The 20,732-nt window shown below is 40.1% G+C and overlaps 1 protein-coding gene across 8 annotated transcripts in view; it reads left to right on the top strand.

Annotated features, from left to right (window-relative positions):
- Window positions 1–4,191: 4,191 nt before the first annotated feature.
- Window positions 4,192–20,732, top strand: part of sgsm1a (small G protein signaling modulator 1a) — a 28,779-nt gene continuing 12,238 nt past the window's right edge. For 7 of the 8 annotated variants that reach the window (XM_079686178.1, XM_079686176.1, XM_079686175.1 and 4 more), the window contains exons 1-10: window positions 4,192–4,297; window positions 4,397–4,440; window positions 10,628–10,703; window positions 15,996–16,158; window positions 16,414–16,566; window positions 16,661–16,728; window positions 17,712–17,857; window positions 18,358–18,495; window positions 19,404–19,528; window positions 20,081–20,148. In XM_079686178.1, the coding sequence (XP_079542304.1) occupies window positions 4,279–4,297; window positions 4,397–4,440; window positions 10,628–10,703; window positions 15,996–16,158; window positions 16,414–16,566; window positions 16,661–16,728; window positions 17,712–17,857; window positions 18,358–18,495; window positions 19,404–19,528; window positions 20,081–20,148 (1,000 nt within the window). In that variant the 5' untranslated portion in view covers window positions 4,192–4,278. Of the gene's footprint in view, window positions 4,298–4,396; window positions 4,441–10,106; window positions 10,155–10,627; window positions 10,704–15,995; window positions 16,159–16,413; window positions 16,567–16,660; window positions 16,729–17,711; window positions 17,858–18,357; window positions 18,496–19,403; window positions 19,529–20,080; window positions 20,149–20,732 lie in introns of those variants that run through there. The other variant, XM_079686174.1, reaches the window with a different exon arrangement.

The raw sequence follows: 20,732 nt of genomic DNA, 5'->3' as shown, positions 1-20,732 counted from the left end.
CGGACTGTGAAAAAGTCAGTCAGAGGAGCAGCTCCGCAGAGAGGATGTTTCTCGGTGGTGGTAACAGGCAGCAGTGGGAGGAGCTGAGCGGACACTTGGGGATACCTGTTGGTGGAGAAAGATCACAGGGAGCGTGCATGGTGGAAAGTAACGAAGTACATTTACTATGGTACTGTACTTAAGTAAAATGCTGAGGTACTTTTACTTTACTTTCCTGCTACTTCTACCCCTCTACAATTCAGAGGTCAATCTTGTGCTTTTAATAATGTAAAATATTATCAATAACTTCACAATTACTAGCAGCATCTTTACCGTGATAATACTTTAATGCATCAATAATACAATCAAAACACATGATATATATAATTCCGAAATCTGCACAATGTAATCTGATAACGTTTCGCAACTTTTGGATTACCTCAATATCAAATGCATATTGATATGCAACTTTTAGTTTTTTTTCTCCACTTAATTAATTAATATATTGCTTGTGCTTTGGGCATTATACTACATGTCACTTGTTAGACACTTTTATCCAAAGTGACTTACATACATTCAATACTGTGGGCAATCCCCACAGGAGCAATTCGGGGGAAGTGTCTTCCAGGGACACAACGACATGCAGGCTGCAATGGGACTCAAACTTGATCCCAATGAGCCACAGCCTCCCAAATTCCCAATTAATTCCAATTTAACAGCAACATGTTGTCAAGCAAAGTAATGCTCATGTCGAAGGCTAACAGTGTTATCATCCTTTAATGATAATTAACATGGTCGCCTTTTGCTCAAGTCAACTTTATTGTTACAAATCACATTTGCACAATCCCAGCATGCACCATTTCCATGTGGTTTAAGGTCTTTTTCAATGTTAAATCTGATATTTTGAGTCAATTTAGGTTCTGAAATTCCACCAATATATGAAAAACATTTATCAACGCTCTAAATGTTCAGCTTGAATTTCACAGAAGAATTATTAGTTGTATGATAAAGCTCCTTTATGTTCTATTCAAGCAACAGGTTGCCCGGCAAAGTACTGATGTTACAGTAGTTATTAAGATTGATGTATGTTGCAATATATAGATCTCTATATTCACACAATCAAAGTAGTCCTAGTTTTAAAGTTTAACACAGAGAGCTACAAAAAGCACCTTAAGCCATCTTAGCTGGATCAACAGTTCAGTAATATAGTTTGTTGAAGACAGCTGAAGATAATCATTGCAGCTTAACTTCACTCCTTTGAAATATAATAACCTAATAAAAGTACTTTTAATCAAATCTAACACTTTTAGCACCGAGCACTTTGAAAAGGCTGCTAAAAGGACATTCAGGGAGCAGCAGTCACAAAACAGAGAGTACATTAAATTAAGTCACTTTTGGCAAATAGATATGACACAGACACGGGACAAGAGACAAAGGCATCATACAATTGTCATTTACAGCCAAACTGTCTGGCCTGGTGTTTAAAAACAATGCATTCAGTCATTTCTTGCAAAAAATATGCGTCAAAAAGCATAGATAGATAGATAGATAGATAGATAGATAGATAGATAGATAGATAGATAGATAGATAGATAGATAGATAGATAGATAGATAGATGGATAGATAGATGAATAGATGGATAGATAGATAGATGGATATATGGATAGATAGATAGATGGATAGATAGATAGATAGATAGATAGATGGATAGATATATAGATAGATGGATAGATAGATAGATAGATAGATAGATAAACTTTTTTTCCACAGCTCAGATTCCTCCAGATTCAAAATGTATTTTCGCTGCCAAAGCTAAGACGGTAGGAATAAACAATCAGCTGAGGGGGAAATGCTGTGGTTGCTCAGCCGAGGTGTGGTGGCCCCTGAGGGTCAACGCGTAACAACAAACCATATAGCACTGGCCTTCTCCAACATACAAATCCTGTCAATGTGCATTGGCACACATGGGCAGAAGAACATCAGACTGACAGGAGCCTCTATCGCACGTCGAGTCTAATCACACATGTGCATGTTGGCCCTCTCTGCTGACGGACAAACAGACATGGACATGACACAGCACTGTTGTTTCAGAAAATGCAGGATTTTATTTTGTGTTTCTCTGTTTTCTGCTGTCCAGATAGTAAATCATCCTCATCTCCAGTGTTCCCTGAGCACATAAGGTGAACTTTCCTCTTCGCTGGACTTTCTGATCGTCTGAAACAACATAAGTTCTCAGAGTCATGTCTATGATTCTGCAGATGACCTGTTTGGCTTAAATAAATGTGCCTGTTTTCAATTACTCTGTATTTACCAATGTGAGGAATGTAAAGGCTAACTGTGTAGACAGCTCTGGTGTGCTGCTTACTCGAGCAGAAGTCCTGGTGTGGCATTTAACAAGACATGCTATTACCTCACATTATCTAAAGCTGCTGCCAGTGAGTCATGTCAGCGAGGGGAATCCTGGTTTATAGAGGGGGCTTGTGAGAGAAATAGAGAACCAGTCCTCACATGAAGCAGGAATAAAGCCCCTGTCTCTCAGCCAAGGACACATAAACTGCTGCTATGTATTTTTAAATGGTTATGTATCCCCAAATAACACATGATGGAACGAATATTCAAGTTGTTTTATTTTTCAGGCTGGTATTCACATTGAAAAACTGTAAAACTGCAGGTCCGAACAGGTGATCAGGTTTCAGGATTTAAGATTATACAAGGAATCACATTTTGACATGTTTATCCACAGAAGGAACATGTGGATCTGTCATCCTGTGTTATGCCTCAATGTTTTCACCACCTGATCTGCATGACAGCTCAGTCCTGCAGGCAGAACTGAGACTCCACACTTCGCTGCACTAAATGCTACACCCACTCCTCACTGTGACACAGACGGTGGTTTTCCTGAACAAGTTCTCACTCACACCAAAAACACTGAAGTGTGAAATGTGTTGCTATAATTGAAGACAGCATTTTCATTAAGATTCAAGCTGTGAATTGTATGTTTTATTTAATTATTTGTTCTTTCTTGGGGGTCGTACGAAAGAGACAATAAGTGATGCAGCTTTTCTGAACCATTATTTATGAATAGATAAAATACATTTATTTGTAGAATTATTTTTGCACAATTACACCCTTTTCTCGAACAAAAGTGTTTAAGTAAACGTAACCAAAAGTCTATCAACATCAATATTTTTCAATTTGTATGTAGAATTGTGTCTGAATTCAAACTTATATTTACATAGTTTTGTTTATCCTCACTATTGTTGTTTACCCAGAGATTTGTCCTGATATGCTCCACCTTTTGAACTCCAGGCATGTATCCTGAGTTTATCGAGCAACAGGTGGAGAATAGTCTTAAAATGCTGTATATCCACATTTCTGATCATAAATTCTGAATTACAATATCAGTGATGCATACCAAGCCCAAACATTGCTGAATGGCAAATCTGTAACAATCAGATGTGATTTGAGATAAATCACTGGTAAATCACAGGATTTAGTTTCCCAGCTGTTCCTTATGTTGCCACAAGATGGCGTGAAGACGAAATGTTTCCATGTTGGGAACATTACAAGCACACAACTTCCATCCATCATGTATTATGCTTTCTTTCAGTTTGGGGTTATGCCTCTATATCTATTTGCATGGCATCTATTCGACAGAAAACATTACCGTAATGAGATCACTGCATTATGTCTCATTCAGTGATGTTGACATTTGTATTTGAAATAAGCGGGCAACTACTCTGTAGGTGGGAGAGGTACAGTTATTTACTTAAGTAAAAGTTGAAGTACCAGAGTGTAGTAATACTCTGTTACAAGTAAAATACCTGCATTCAAAATGTTACTCAAGTAAAAGTGCAAAAGTATTAGCATCTAAATATACTTAGAGAACCAAAAGTAAAAGTTGTTGAGCTAATACTTTTGTACTTTCACTTGAGTAACATTTTGAATGTTACTTGTAACAGAGTATATCTACACTCTGGTAGTTGTACTTTTACTCAAGTACAAGATCTGAGTACTCCACCCAATTATATTCATCTATTTACATTGCATCTCATTCAGTGATCTGAACCTTTTTATTTCAAATAAACGGATATCTATTCTGTAGGCAACTATATCTCTAATGGAGATTATATTCAGAATGTAATGCTAGAAATCTGTAAGTATCAGTGTTTTCTTTGACACTCGGGCCACCCTATGGCTGCCCTGTGTGTGTCTTTAAGGGGCGGGGCTTGTTCCTCGGTGTGAGGCAGCTCTCAGCGGATGGGAGTAGTGCCGCTCGCAGACAGGAGAGAGGATCCATGGCAACAATCATGGCAGGTGGGAGCAACAAAAAACAAGAGGATAACTATATTTCTAAATTCAAATTTTGTTTTTAGACAGATTGTGATAATGTCCCGTGTGTGTGCTGTGTTTCAGAGGCAGAGACTCGCCAGAGGCTGCTGCGCACCGTCAAGAAGGAGGTGGGTGTTTTCAGCTCTGCATTTATCGCCTCGGAAAAACAAACACGTTGGTTTTTATGAATCTGTTTAGCCCAGCTTCCCCCTTTGCTTAGATAGGTGAAACATAGCAAACATGTGTTGACACTTGCACTGAACGCCCCATCTTTTCCTGATGACACCTGAGATAAATTGGTTTTGATGCTCTAAAAACGAAATGTCTTTTTTTTTTAAAAGACTAAACAAGCCAAAATATTATGTATATTATCACCATTACGGGTTTGAAGTGTTGCTTTTTTCTTTAACAATGTTTTAATACAATTAAGAGCTTTCTGTTTTGAGTGTTCGTGCTGCAGCTCAGTAATTATTCGCATGGAGAAACAGATTGTGTGTGTTCAGTGTTTGTGGTGTTTATGGCAGATAAACCATCAGCCTTCTGCCCAGCCATTTGGTAAGAGTCGGTATCAGTGTGTGTGTGTGTGTGTGTGTGTGTGTGTGTGTGTGTGTGTGTGTGTGTGTGTGTGTGTGTGTGTGTGTGTGTGTGTGTGTATGTGTGTGTGTGTGTGTGTGTGTGTGTGTGTGTGTGTGTGTGTGTGTGTGTGTGTGTGTGTGTGTGTGTGTGTGTGTGTGTGTGTGTGTGTGTGTGTGTGTGTGTGTGTGTGTGTGTGTGTGTGTGTGTGTGTGTGTGTGTGTGTGTGTGTGTGTGTTTCATGTAATGCGTTACATGATGTTGAGTGGAAACAAAGATGGAAGCAGCTCTGGAGGTTTGTTCAGCTGGTTTCCAGCCTCCTCATGTCACTCATCATTTGAGGTAACTGCAGAAAAAACAGAAGACCAGGGTTCAGCAGAGATCAAATGAGATGTCGCTACCATTTAGTCTGTCTGACATTCAGACGTGGAATAAGGTTTTACTCTGAGAAATTCATCCTGGTGTGAACAATCTTTCTCAGAACGCTTACAGGAGTCTTTAAATATAGATGAGAGGACGGAGGACATGGTGTTAATGAATGCTTGCATAAAGATCTGTTTTGATATGTCACATGAACCCTGTCACATGGAAAACATATAGTACTGAAAGCTCAAGTGACATTATCCTCCATTTTGAGGAGATCTCTAATGTCTGTCATTGATTTTTCTTTACAATACTGCTTTAGAGTAATACTGTGTATGCACAGTCCATGCCCAACACAAGAGTTACTGTTGGGAAGAACATTTTACTGCAATGTGATTAACATTCAAACATATTAACTTTATTGGATATAGATTACATTAAAGGCAATTACATTTTGTGTGTGTGTGTGTGTGTGTGTGTGTGTGTGTGTGTGTGTGTGTGTGTGTGTGTGTGTGTGTGTGTGTGTGTGTGTGTGTGTGTGTGTGTGTGTGTGTGTGTGTGTGTGTGTGTGTGTGTGTGTGTGTGTGTGTGTGTGTGTGTGTGTGTGTGTGTGTGTGTTTCCACTCTACTATAGTGGTGTTTACATTGTGGTCTTTACTGTTGAGGTTTTTGTTTGCCTCTGTTCAGGGAAGGTTTCCTTAAAATCATGAACACCTGATATTTACACATGTATAGTCAAACTCCTGAAGCTTTACAACATCACCAACCTAAAACTGTTATTTCGTTTATTTTGGTATAAGATATTGAAACAGGGGAAGATTAAAATACGTTTTAAGGGAACAATGACTGTTTCTCATTTATCCCAGTTCAGAGCACTTCCGTTAATTATTGATGGATTTATTTAATTAGTTTCATATTAGATTGCCTCATAAATTACAAGACTTTATTTCTACCAAACAAACAAAGATAAAAATCCCATCCTGGATCTTGTGAAAAGATGAATAGCAAGACTTTGGTCTGATTTGTTTTCCTCTGAGTCCTGTTTGCAGTCTTATCAGTGGAAACCAGGCCCTTCCCCATGATTGAACCTGCCTCCTGTGCGCTGATACGGCCTCAGTGGGATTCACTTTTACTGTTTACCTTAAGTGCAGCCTGATGGAGTCTGTGGATAGAAAAACAGTATGATAGCTCACTTTATTAAAAGATGACACTCTGCATTAATCAGGATGAGTTAATAAGACTCATATATCGTGTTCGATTTGTAAGTCTTGAACAGTTGGAAAATATGTTTTAGGTTTAAAAATATACTTGAATTGAAATATATCGCTTGCAAATGTTTTGATTTTCCCCAAAAATCTTTTATCATTCCTTATGTTTGTTGTGTATAGGTCTTCTGGCATCTCATAACACATGCAGAGTAATTTCATTTAGTAGTATTAAAACTAAATGTAAAGATAAAGGCTCTTTGAGTCTGAATAATGTTGCTCTAGGTACATTCAAAGGGCTTTAATGTTACTCTTAAAGGTGGGGTATGTCATTTTGGAGAAGCCAGCTCGAGTTTGCTAGAATTTAAAAGTACGCAGCCGAAAAAAATCTGCCTCTTCCTTCAGAATTCCTTACAGAGCCCCTCCTCCAACGAACGTGCACATGACCAATGAGGGCATGAGATAAGTTTGTGCACGAGATGGAAGGCTGACAGGCAGGTAGGCCATCCAGTTATTTTAGCCGGGCCGGCTCAGATCATTGGTCGATTGGCTTCCACAGATGACATTTTTTTATGTATTTATTGTCAAAGCATTTGCTATCGGGATGTTAAGAGCATTCCATGGAATATAACAAAAAGTGTTTCTGAAATAAATGACATCACCGACCTTTTAAAGCTGTACAGACAATTCCTCTTGAAGGAAAGATATGTATTGGTGTTGTTGTTGTTCTGTTTTCCCGTTAGTTTATAGTTAGTATTACTCTGTGTGGGCTTCACCATATGGTGTCTCTATGCTGTGTGTTCTCAAGCTCCGCTCGTCCAGCTGGTTATTTGCCAGCAGTCTGCTCAGATATACCTGGATGGGGGCCATTATCCAGAGAGTGCAACATAATTACCTTCTGGTTCAAATTGGTTTGAAAACATCTCTTATTTGCTTTAGCTTTGATACAGAACCACTCTCAGTCTGTCTCCGTCTGTCTGGCTCCGGCGTGCCTAGAATTGTGCTCCTCCCTCTGTTTTTGTATATCACACGTGCGCGCAAACACACACCTGTGTTTGCTAAAGGATAGAGATGGAGAGACAGGGGGAGAGAGACTCACTAGAAGAACATGCATCTGTACCTCTGCTGTATGCTTGGGATAAAGTTTCAAGCATTTGAGTGTAAATGAATCCAGCAGTTCCTGATTCCTGGTATCACGTTGATATGAAATAATACAGGGTTGATTTATATTGCAGGAACAAGCAGCGGGGAAATCATCACATATTATTGTTGTCATAGATACTGGTAGATATTATTACACTGAGAATATAACACCGTTGTTGACCTTTCTAGATCTAGATTACTCTATTCATAATCAGGTTTTGGTATGAGATTACATGGCAAGTTTGTTCACCATTTAAAATCAAACAGAACTACAAGGTACTATTAGCACGACCGTATGCAGCAGCTTTAAAGTCCACCCCTACCTTGAGACATGGTGATGCCACTTTGAAAGGATTTGAAGTTGAAGCTCTCACTCTGAACGTGGAAATTTGCAGAACAATCTCACCACGAGGTTCAGCTAACATAGGCAAGAAGTCTCTAAAATGTTAACGAAATGTATTGTAAATTCAGCATCTGCAGTTCCATGACTCCTGGTCCGTTGAAGAAGATCATGTGATGCTCCAGAAAAGCTACTGATTGGATCATTAACTTTGTAGTGGAATCAGAATAGTTGATCAGTCTGCTTATTTGTTGCTAAATTATTATACAAATAGTAGACACCTAATTCAGGTGCAGATCGTATAATAAGAAGTTAACTCTATGCGAAGATTAGCATGCATAATCAATGATGATTTTCCTCCTCCGCCTTACATTCCTTTGTTGGCCATAGAGATAATGAGTTATGAAGGCTGGATGTTTAATGGATTGGGCTTTCTCTCAGGCTCATATCCTTTGGCTCTGCTGTTGCAGGAATTAATTGGAATACTCTGAAGATCTTTTATCACTCTGTCTAATACCTTCAGGCTACAGTGCTTAGTTCAGAGCAGATTCAACAGACTTTGCTGCTGTAAAAGAGACGTTTCAAGTTGGTAGTCACGTCATGCACATTGTTTTATCTGTTCATTATGGTGAAGATATATCTTGTCGTGGCGTTTTAGTCGAATGGGCGAATCCGGGTGGTCCACTTTGTTTAGATTTGTGCTTTATCGATGCACACTAGGACCCTAGGAGGATGGATGTGAAGTCATGATGGCACAGTGCATCTAGATGTTGTTGCTACTGTAGTTTTGTTTATTTCAGTGATGAATGGCTGTTGTTGACGCATCTCCCTAGGCGAAAGTGATCCAATGTGAGACACGTGCCGTCTCCATAGAAACCTGCAGGTTGCCTGAGCTTAGACACTTCACCAGTTGAATTCCTCTGAGGCCTGATCTTTTGCCCAGAGGTGGAAGAGAGGAAAAACGCAAGGTGTCTGCTTCCTCAAGTTGGCAAATGAATCAACTCCCTGGGTGTCAGGTTCACTCACCGAGAAAATTGGTGCATTATGCCCTCTGTCTGTCTGTCTATCTGTCTGTCTGTCTGTCTGTCTGTCTGTCTGTCTGTCTGTCTGTCTGTCTGTCTGTCTGTCTGTCTGTCTGTCTGTCTGTCTGTCTGTGTTTTGTGTGTGATTGCATGCTTACTATAAGTGTGATCGTGAGTGGAGCGGGTGTGCATCACATCAGACTGGCACTGTCTGTTGTTTTGGCAGTATATATGAATCATTTCTGTTGATGCTGGAGATGACTGCCACGGATGCAAACAGGCCACGTTTGTGTGATGACTGCTGTCTAATTAGTGAATGGTATTTTTATTCTAATTGTTTTCATGGGGAAGGGCAATACTTTTTCACAAGTAAGGGATTGTTCGGCTAACAGCGAGGTGGCAATCAGTGCTAAGTGGGCAGATTTTTCCCAGCACCATCATTGAAAAACAAGTTGTTTTGTTTTTCACAGTTAAATCTGAAGTCTCTGGCTTTGTTGTTCTCTCTAAATAAAGATGTGGATGTGAATACATTTACATATGTGGATAGTCTCTCGGTGTAAGACTTACAAATAGATTTGAGCAAAATCTAGACACGCAGGTAATTTTCCACCACTCAAAGTTAAAGGTATTTTAATCATTTGTGAACAGCAAGTAAAATTGAAGGGATATTACTTTATTATTGGTCCATAAACCCCAAGATGAAAATCGTACTCGAAGACCGAAATTCATCTCCAAGAAACTTTTATGATCCAGCTGTAAATATCAAACCATGAAAACTGATATTATAAGACGGTTGGTTTCTTCACAGAGAATAGATTTTGTATCACTTCAACAAAGTATTGAATATGTGCGTGTGTCTGTCTGTCTGTCTGTCTGTCTGTCTGTCTGTCTGTCTGTCTGTCTGTCTGTCTGTCTGTGTGTGTTTGTGCAGAAGCTGAACTTGGCAGTGTCATACGGTCGTTGTGGACAGACTCATTTCAGCAGGAAATGACAGCTATCTGTGCTCTGTGTCCGGAGGTTGATATTCCCCTTGCAGATTGCAGAGTGGTGCCCAACAAGGGGGACGTCTCCATAGCCACGGGAGGGAGGGATTGATTTATCAGACATCTAAACTATTGGTCTGTCGCTGTTGTCAGGCCAGCGGGGAGAGGGGGACATCGCCGTGACAACAAAAGCTAACTAATGAGCGTTACCTTGTGAGCATGTGTGATCTTCTCCCTCTTTTTTAAAAAGAAGTTGGATTTGCATGACTAGGATAACGTCAGAGTTTGACGCAACAGAATCAATTGCTCCCACTGAGGATTACAAACTTCTTGATAAAAGGGGTCTGTGATGTGGTGGATAAACCCTCCCTTCCTTTATTATTCCCCCACCCCCAAATGTACCACCCCCAAATCCCGTGAGAGGTCTTCGGGATGAGAGCTGGTGACTCATCCACCAACTTAACATGCACTCTTCCAACCAAGCGTGGTTAGCTTCCTCTTAACTTTTTAACCCCCGTTCACCCCGCGCTTTCTTTTTAATCGTTTAATCCTTGTTATCATACATGTGTGTTTCATGCCCTCATGATTATATTCTGTTATATGTGCAGTAAACACTCCAATAAGCAGCCTGTGTGTGTGCCTGTTGTTAATGAATGACTCATCCGGCATCTTCATGTCGTTGACAGGTGAAGCAGATTATGGAGGAAGCTGTAACAAGGAAATTTGTTCACGAAGACAGCAGCCATATTGTGTCTTTCTGTGGTGAGTAACCAAACATAAAAATGAGTCACACCGCTTTGGCTTCTTTGTAACCTCTTCAGCTGGAACCATTCTGAAATACTGAGAACACAAATGTATTCAATTCATTCCTGATCGAAGTTACTTGTGTCTCATTTATTATGCAGTCTATAATCTGTTGCCTCACAATATCCCACTGTTTGTACGTTTCATTGACTATCTTTGGATTAATTTTAAGCTGGGGATTTCCATTATCTGTATGTATTGCTTCCTTTACCGTTACAAGAAAGATCCTACTGATCTTTTTTCATGTTTATTTTCTATCATTTATCTTTTTAGCTGTGGTTACAATGACTTATCACAAAACAACTCTACACAACACTCAATTGGACACAGGGCACATTTTAGAACATGATGAAACAAAGTACAGGGCATTATATATACTAGCATTTCCACAAAATTCCCTGTCTGATAACTCCACTGTGTAGCCATTTTGATAATGAAAACTAACTCACAAATACAAGGTTAAAGGAAAGTAAGAGGTTTAACTTAACTTTACCGTTCTCCAAGAACATAGCAATGATCCTTTATGTTTCCATCATGAGAGCAAAATACTTAGTGTCATAGATCCAAATGAATATAAGCAAAATGGTCAATAATTAGAGTTATTCACCACTACCAAAAATAAATACATACACACATGTTCTGGGGACACCAATCTTAGTCTTAGTGGGAAGGAGTGGCGCAGTGGGCTGTGCGTTGATCATCAGACCAAGGGTGGCGTTGGGAAACTCCAGTTCGAAAGCCACCACTGCGTCAGGCCGTTGTGTCCTTGGGCAAGATACTTCACCCGAATTTGCTCCTGTGGGTACTGTCCACAGTACATGACCGTTACATGTATGATATGTGTGTAATGTGCACTTGTAAAGCGCCTTGATGACTTTGAGGTGTGAAGATGGGCGGAGTGGCGCAGTGGGCTGTGCGTTGCTCATCAGATCAAGGGGGCGTTGGGGAACACCGGTTCCAAACCCACTGCCACTGCGTCTCTAAAGCCGTTGTGTCCTTGGGCAAGGCAGTACATGACCGTTACATGTGTGTAATGTGTATTTGTAAAGCGCTTTGAGCATCTGGAAAAGCGCTTTAATACATATAAGGAATTATTATTATTATTATTATTAGTCCATCAGAGAGGATAACATGTAGCTGATGTTCCTTATTATTACATTTATATTCCTTTTTAATAGAGATATTTCTCCAACAACAATTTTTCTTTTTTGCCAAATGAATACAAGTCTTTAAAAGGAAGTCGGGATTATAGTTGCCACATTAAAAACATACAGTATACAGCCACATCATCAGCTTAACTTCTACACAAGCAAAATAAAGGACATTTTAAAGTTCAATATTTCACCAAATGTTATTGTTCTTGCCTCCAAATAGCCAACAGAGCGCAGCACGATCACTGTGAGAAACACACTGCCCACATGCAGGCGCTCACACCGGTCAGATGTCTGCCTCAGTAATCAGTAACAACGTGTATTTGGGGATTTCAGTGGGAATAAATCGACTCTCAGCGTGCAGGAAATGTGATATTTATACTAGCCAGGAGCCAATCCTCGCAGACAAAGACCGCTCTTAACTCATAACATGACACTCTTGGCAAGCTATTGAAATGTAGGAAAATGTGTTTATGGTATAAACAAATGAACAGTTATGAGACCTTCCCTTTACACAGATTCTTCACATTTCATTGTAGCCCTTTATAAATGTGTTTGAGTCGATGCACATACTGTACAAATAAAACCTGTAGAAAAAGGTTTTCATGTTGTGAAAATCTGCTTTACTGTAAGACAGTTTCACTAACTTTTTAAAAACTGAATTCAATCTCCTGTCATGTGCGTCAGACCGAAGCTACTGTGCCTACAGCTCATTTGTGGCTTATTTATATTCAACCAGACATAACGCCTCTCAGGTTATAAAAATATACAATCAATAACGTGTGCTTGAGTGTCCATGGAGATGACATCCCTACCATATCATATCCAAGAGTATCTGATTGAATAGCTGTGAGAGGAATTTACTGCAGAGCTTGAAAATGTATTAAACCAAATAACAATAGACATCCTTCCCAACCAGTTAGCTTGCCCCAAATATCTTTGAATGTTTTGTTTTTTCTTTAAATGGTGTATTACCTTCCACAGAATTGAATGCAATGTGATGTTTTTGTACCAGTGTCGTGTGCATTGTTTGTGCTATGTGTTTTCATTTGATTTAGCCTGTCAGCAGTATCGTTGGCCTTCGCTGTGTAGACAGTATTGGATCAACAAACTGCTTTCTTTCATAGATGCTCTTCAGTCAGAGGGGATCTTTCCTCTACTACTATCACGTTATCTCAGTGGTCATGTAGAAGCTCAGGATGACCCTCTCATCTTTGTGTCGTTGTCAGCCAGCGTCCTCCTCCTGTGATCCTCATAGTGGCTCTTATTATTCCAAGTGCTCTTTCAGCTGGTCTGTTTAGAGATAGGAGCGAGTGGAGGATGGGCGGGAAGCTCGGCCAGCTGACCGGGGAGCAATTAGCCTCCACCATCACGGCTACTTTGAAGAGATATCCCCGGTAGAGTCTGAAATGTAGACGCTCTGAAGAGATAGAAAGCCGTCCTTGACTCGAGTTATAAAGCATTGAGTAGTAAGAGATACACAGAAAAGGTTCAATCAATTGTAGTTTTATCAAATCAGTTTGTAATTCTTTACACATTGCTTTTTATTTCATTCATTCTTGATCCTTTGTGTTGAAGTCCTCGCTTCTTACATCTGTCATGACGGATCAAAACGATTATTTTAATGGCACCCTGGCTGATTTCTGTTGAACAGTGAATAGATTAAAGCCACTTCATTTGGTTTCACCTTTTTAGAAATACACTAACCATTTAATCAAAATGTGACCTGCACTTCTGATTGATGGCTTTTTCTGTCGTAGCTACCAAAATGGTTTGCATGTCACAGCCAATTGGCTTGAACAATCAACTCACTCAATTGTGCTTACAAAGTAAATCATTTTTCCCAAAGAGGTGAATATTTAAATATGCTGAAGATGAGATCAAATGTAGACAAAGGTAGCAAAAGCAGCCAAATGGCTTCAAATGAACCAGAGCATAACTTGATTTAGACCAATGGTGGTTGTTATGTAATGTGTGGTCATTATGGCCGATGAATCTCGTGATTAATGTTGAGATTAATCACCAATACTGATTAATCATTCTGTCCATTAAATGTCAAATCCATGAAAGTGAAGCGAACAACAGGCTGTAATCATCAAGTGTGTATTCGTATCATAACATATATAACACACACACACACACACACACATGATACATTGATTAGAAACATCATTAGATAATATTCTGTGGATGCACTCAAAGACTTAGTGTCTAATCATTTCAGCGCTCTCCACGATAGGCTCTTTGTCTGCGGTGGGGAAAGTGTTGGTCACTGTCCACGAGTCTCTTAATGCACTCCGTTGCCACAGATACAGGGTGATTAGAGGCAATTTACTGTGTTAGCTGTTTTTACCAGGAGACACTGCACCAATAAGTGATCCCACTGACATGATGCTCATTTTCTTGTCACTTCTGGATTTAATTATTCATCTGGTAAAATGATAAAATAAGATTTAATTGTACAGATCATTTTCCTTCCATCCTCCCTACTTTATGTCTCAAACTGAAACCTTTTCTTTTGTATACGTGCCATACAGTGAACACATTTCCCAAGGTATTGTTTCTAACATTGACCTTGATGCCGTTGTTCATTTTAGAGTTTGTAACTGCGGACACTATGACACACTGGGAATTTCCTCGCTAGCTTGGAATACACAGTCCCTCTAGAGCAGTGTCATGTTTGGGAGTTGATTTCTTTTGCACCTTTACCATCTGAGACTAGTGAGCAGAAACGATGAGAGGAAGCAGGATGAACTATACGAGGAGACCTTGTCATGTTACGCTTTGCTCTGACATTTGGCTTCTTGCTCTTATAATGATGTGGAGGAAAGCAGCTGAGGGAGGAAGGTGAGCAAAATGCAGGAAGAGATGGAGAGGAAAAGATCAGCAAAGATGACATGGTTGTATTAGAAAGAAAACTCAAGCTGATGTCGTCGCTGACACTTTTATTTCCTAGGTAGGAGATAAACGCTGTTAGCAGCAGCGACAGAGAAAGTGAAAGATGTACTGATAGCATGGAGGCAGGATAGAAGCTGTGTTTGAAGGGGTGATGCTGATGAGATGCTGCCACCCCTCCCTCCCTCCCTCCCTCCGCTGCTCGTCTCCCAGAGCTCCATCAACAGGAGTAACCATGGTGACACCAGCCTTCCCCCTGACCCCATGTGAACAGAGCCACAGGATTAGTCCTGAAAGAAAACTCAAATGTCAACACAGCTCCAGGCGCTGCCACGTAGGCCTGAGAGAGGAGAGGGGCGTCTGTTTTCTGCACAATTGAGCAATTTTGTGTGTCATCGACTTGTGTGTCCGCTACAGCTCGATGGGTAACTTTTTGAATGTAAAGACGATCACGTAAATCGTCATTTAAAAAAGAAAAAAACTGTTTTTTTTTATGCAGCCTTGAACTTAACAGAAAATACGTACAGACAAAAAGTGCATCAGAAGGTTAAGTTAAGAATTGAATAGGGCACCACTTTATACGGTGTTCATTTAATGCGTAAATGAACACCGTCAAACGCATTACTACTATGCATCAACACTTCAATAAAAACATACAATAGAAATGCACTGTGCAGAATTGCGGGGGTGATGAAACTCACTTGACATCTGACATGTGCATTGTTGCTTTGTTCATTTTTATTATAGTGCGCATGAATATCTGGAAATCATTCTCAACATCAAGTGTATTATGACGTGGAGGTTTGACATGCTCTCATCTAAAGAAAAGGCTTTGTGCCTCTAAACAAAAAACCTATATAAGTATAGATCAGTACGATTCATTTGTGTCAAGACATTACATCACAAAATGTAATTACTCTATTATATATGTTCAAATAGTCAAAAGAAATCCCTATTTGTAATTTCTTATGTAATGCTTTGGCATCTTTTCGCTCATTGTTTTGGCTTTATGGTTTTATTTATTGTGTTAGGATTCAGATATCTTCCCAGCAGTTGGTAGAGACCAATACAAAGCTAAAAGGAGAGGGAATATTGGACTACGGTCTGGTGTCTTTTTAATGATATACTCTTCTGTTTTATGCGCATACATTTAGAGTATCGTGCCCCCTAGTAACACTTGTCCAACCCTGTGTGTGTCCCACAGCCGCAGTGGAGGCATGCGTCCTCCACGGGCTGAAACGGAGAGCAGCAGGCTTCCTGCGCAGCAACAAAATAGCGGCACTCTTCATGAAGGTGGGGAAGAGCTTCGTCCCGGCGGAGGATCTGTGCAGAAAGGCCCAGGAGCTGGAGCAGGTCATGGAGACAAAGTGAGAGACCAACATCTCACACATCACAGCAGACTTGAAAGCTTACATCAAAGCCCTGCAAAAGCGAAAGCCCTGAAAAATATATGGCTGTCTGCTCACTTGTAGTATTCTTTTTTGGATTGAAAAGCTTCTAAATAATTCATGTTTCCAGCTTTTATGAATCATGAATTGCTGATGCCATTGAGTCATGCAAATGCGGTTTTCACTGAATGCAATTTTAAACCTCGTTGATTTTGTGACTCTCTCCTCCTGCAGACGAAGTCAAAGCATGCAAAGTCAAGACGGTTTACGCAAGATGCCTCGACTGCCCAGCCTCAGCCCGCAGGGAGTCAAGAACCTGTGGATCCGGACGGCTTTATTTGAGAAAGTGCTTGACAAAATTGTCCTCTACCTGGTGGAGAACAGCAGGTACATTGAGAATAGTCAATAATACCACTTTTCGACTGTGTTGCAAGAACTCCCTCTGCCCTTTAAAAATCCCTCTTACATATTTGTCTTCCAGTAAATATTATGAGAAAGAGGCTGTTCTAATGGACAATGTGGACGGACCTATCCTTGCCTCTTTGTTAGGTAATTATATGTCTTTTATTGTGATCATCTAGCATCATGTCTTACGCTATGGGTTCTGCTCATGTTCAAATAGACGTGTGTAATCATAGGAGTTTTAGCTTGTTAGTGAACCAGTATGCTTCACGAGGACATTATGGTAACCATTTTTTCTCCCTATTTATACTAATAGCCAATCCGTCATTGCAGTCTTTGATTGGCTAATTTCTACTCTTGACCACTGGAGGTTTAGACTAAAGCAAATGGTCTTGACAGGCTAACCAGTAGGAGCTAATCCTGCTGAGACATGATTCCTCACCAGCTTCCCATCTGTGAACACTGACAGTGGTTTCATCCGAGACGAAGGCACTGCTGCTGGGAGCTACATTTGGTTCCCAGCAGAGGATTTAATAAGTGTGCCAGTACTTGTATTTCTTTAGACTGTCTTGGTAAATGTTTTACCCTCAAGCAGAGATATCAAAACAAGATGGACACAAGATAAATCAAAGGGGATGGTAAGTTGATTACGAAGACAAGAAGGCAGATCAAAAACATATTCCCGCCGCACACAATTCAGTTGTATTTTGTTTGTTTTTTCTAAGCTTTGCCTTTGGCTTGTGAATTATTGGATACTCTTGCAACCTCCAGTCCATGAAAAAAGTGATTTTAAGATGAAAATGTTTTTATTTTAACCACCTGAACGTATGCAGCATGTACCAACGGAGCAAAAGTAGACAACACTTATTTTAGAGGATACAAGCCTAAGATATTTGGATCTACCATTCTCAACTGTTATATAACTGGTTTGTAGCTTTTGTAGTTAAAGAAGGAGTCTGTTCTGGTACATATCTGAAAATCTACTCTTTTAGTTCTACAATTTGTATCCTTCTATTTCTCTATTTTTGAGTGTGCCAAATAATGTTTAAGATGATCCTGTAATGTTCACTGGTTGTATAATGTGTTAAGTGAGAGCCTGCACCATTAACTGGTCACCTTTACTGTGACAGTCGGACCTTGTGCTTTGGAGTACAGCAAGATGAAGACAGCCGACCACTTCTGGACCGACCCCTCTGCTGACGAGCTGGTGCAAAGGCATCGTATCCACGGGGGCCACTGCCGACAGGATTCTCCCACTAAGAGGCCCGCACTGTGTGTGAGTATCAAACTAGCAATGCAGTAAATGAACATGCATAATCAGTGCCAGGCTCCTTTTTTGTTTATTTATGAGTTCTAGAGGTGTGTCTGATCCCTTCTGTGATATTGCCTGTCTGATTAAAGCAGACTCGCTAAGATTACTGCACAGCGTGTCCCCGGAGAAAGAACAGAGTGTATCAGAGAACTTCACACCTGTTCTGTCTTCATTCACCAACTAGGTCAACTCGGCCTTTTTTACGGCACCTCAGTGCTCCAAGCAGTTGCGTGGTGCTGTTTGTTTGTGTGTGTTTTCCAATCAGAAACATGGGCGGATGAATTGGTGCACATGAATCAATCTTCTCATTCTCTCTTGATTAATGTGAAACAGAGGATTTTGTTCATGAAACCTGACTGCACTGTGACTGGCCATCTGTAATGTATTCTGCAGAGACATTCATCGTTTTACGTCTGGTTTACGATGATTGTTATATGATGTGATTGGGTCTCTGTGTTGTGCAGATCCAGAAGCGGCACTCCAGCAGCAGCATGGACGAACGCCCTTCCCCCTCACCATCAGCTCGTGAATATGTGGAGTCGCTGCATCAAAACAGCAGGGTGACCCTACTGTTTGGCAAAAACAATGTGCTCGTACAACCGGTAACTGTCCGATCCCGCTGAATGACTCAGTGGATATATAACTATGACTCTCCCTATAAATAATATCTCAATTGACAACCGACAGGCTTAAAGCCCGCGTCACACTGTCCCAAAATTGAAGGTTCATTTTCGTGTGTCCATTTTGCCCTTCGTAAGGCATTCGTGAGGGCATCTTAAGCCATCGTATGACCGCCGGTGGAATTTATCAGGCTCCGGCAGCAACTCCGGAAGCGGTGGAAAAATCTTTGGCATGCCAAAGATGGCTTAAGATGCCCTCCCGAATGGCCCTTTATCGTGTGTCCATCTGGTTGTTTTATTGCACAACAAAATCATGTAAACATATTATGTAAATAACCCAATTTGTGTTCTGTGAAACTAAAAAGGATATAATATATTATTTTGAATGGCGAGGAAGTTGTTGTTGCTATGGAAACAACATGACGGAGAAAACTTAATATCTTCTACATATAAAGACGGAGAAAGTAAAGAACAAAGTCGGAAAATATCAGTACAGTATCATAGTACTTTAACATAATTGTCTGTGTTACTTTCGTTGCAGTTGTATGTCTTAAATGTAATGTAAATGTTGCCTTCGTGTGTGGTTCGGGGCCATCTTCGTGCGAAATTCACAATTCCATATTCGGGTGTCAATTTCGGGACAGTGTGACAGGGGCTTTAGGAAGCTAAAATCCGGTTGACATTTCTGTGTTATTATTAGAAATGTCAGTTAAATTGTATTATCAGAACACTATAACATGCTTATTTAGACATATAAATACTATGAGGAACAACCTATTATTTAACTTATTTGTATTTAATTATACAATATTTCTAAAACGGATAATTCAGTATACTTCCTTAACTGTAATGTATACTAACCCTAACCCTAACATCCATGGTTGTTTCAGAGGGATGACATGGAGGCTATCCCAGGTTACCTCTCTATGCACCAGAATGCTGACCTCATGACCCTGAAATGGACCCCCAACCAGCTGATGAACGGCTCTGTTGGAGACCTGGACTACGAATGCAGGTGCAAAATGATCCAGCTGTAAATGTATCATGATAACAGTGATTGTGTCTGTGTACCTGTGTTTGATAATGTGTGTAATCCTTCTCACATAAAAAAAAACATTCTGCCATATATATTTATTTATTTTTGTCTGCTGTTTGTGTAACACTCAGGTGTTTCTGAACAATGCAGCGTGTGTTTGTGTGAGGCTCACTGGCTCAGTATGGAGAGTCAATGCTGCTGATCTGATGAGGCTTATTTTCAGTAGATGGTTTATTGACTCAGACACTGCCAGACATCTTTCAAAACCGACAAACCGTGTTATGTGCCTGTGCCTGTTCATTGTTCCTCTCACCAAAAAAATTGATTATTGCATTTGCCAACTCAGCTCATGCTTGTCTGTGCGCAACTACTCTCTTTATTAGCCGTAAAAATAAATGACGCTTGAGATTTCGAATCGCAGGGATACCCCTTATGGATTTACTTTTCACTGTGAAATGATGATTTACCTGGTGTGCTAAAGCTAGTAACCAGGTTATTTTCTTCATTCTTTTTTCTATTCATGTTTTCTAGTGTATACTGGGACTATGCAATGACCATCCCTCTCGGGGAGATAGTTTACTTGCACTGTCATCAACAAGGTAAGCGCTCGCAGACCTTTATAGCACAATTTGCCTTTTTTTTAATTTGTCATCATTGTCTAAATCAGGGGTGGGGAACCTCTTTCCTCTCAAGGGCCATTTCAATTTTTTCAACATCCTACGAGGGCCGTAAATATGATTGACCTCTGCTTAAAAATACAAAAATCACTTTGCCTTTCTTTCATGCTGTGCAAAGAAAAAGCAACCTCTTGATCCAGATATCTTACCATGACTCGCGTATGCATGCACGTGCACGGTTGCGGCATGACCACCACAACAGGAAGATATGGGCACAAGATGTGTGCAAATGTATTTAGTTTCCTATCCATGTGGACATGATTTAAGTGGGGGGGGGGACCTAACCCCCGGGAAGATTTGTTTTTAAATGTTGAAGTTAAAAGTGTAAATCTGCTGCACTATGAGAGCAAAATTAAGAGATCTATGGATACATCTCTCAACACCCATATGAAACAGAACTGTAAGCAGATTTATTTTTCTTTATGGATATTTTACAAATCAAATTTTTTTACTGTCATATAGTATTTTATACCTGTTTACTTTATTCTCTGATTTTTTTATAACGA

The sequence above is a fragment of the Notothenia rossii genome (genome assembly GCF_949606895.1).
Source record: "Notothenia rossii genome assembly, chromosome: 6".
In the NCBI taxonomy this organism is placed as follows: Eukaryota; Metazoa; Chordata; class Actinopteri; order Perciformes; family Nototheniidae; genus Notothenia; species Notothenia rossii.
This window is presented reverse-complemented; position numbering and strand designations above follow the sequence as displayed.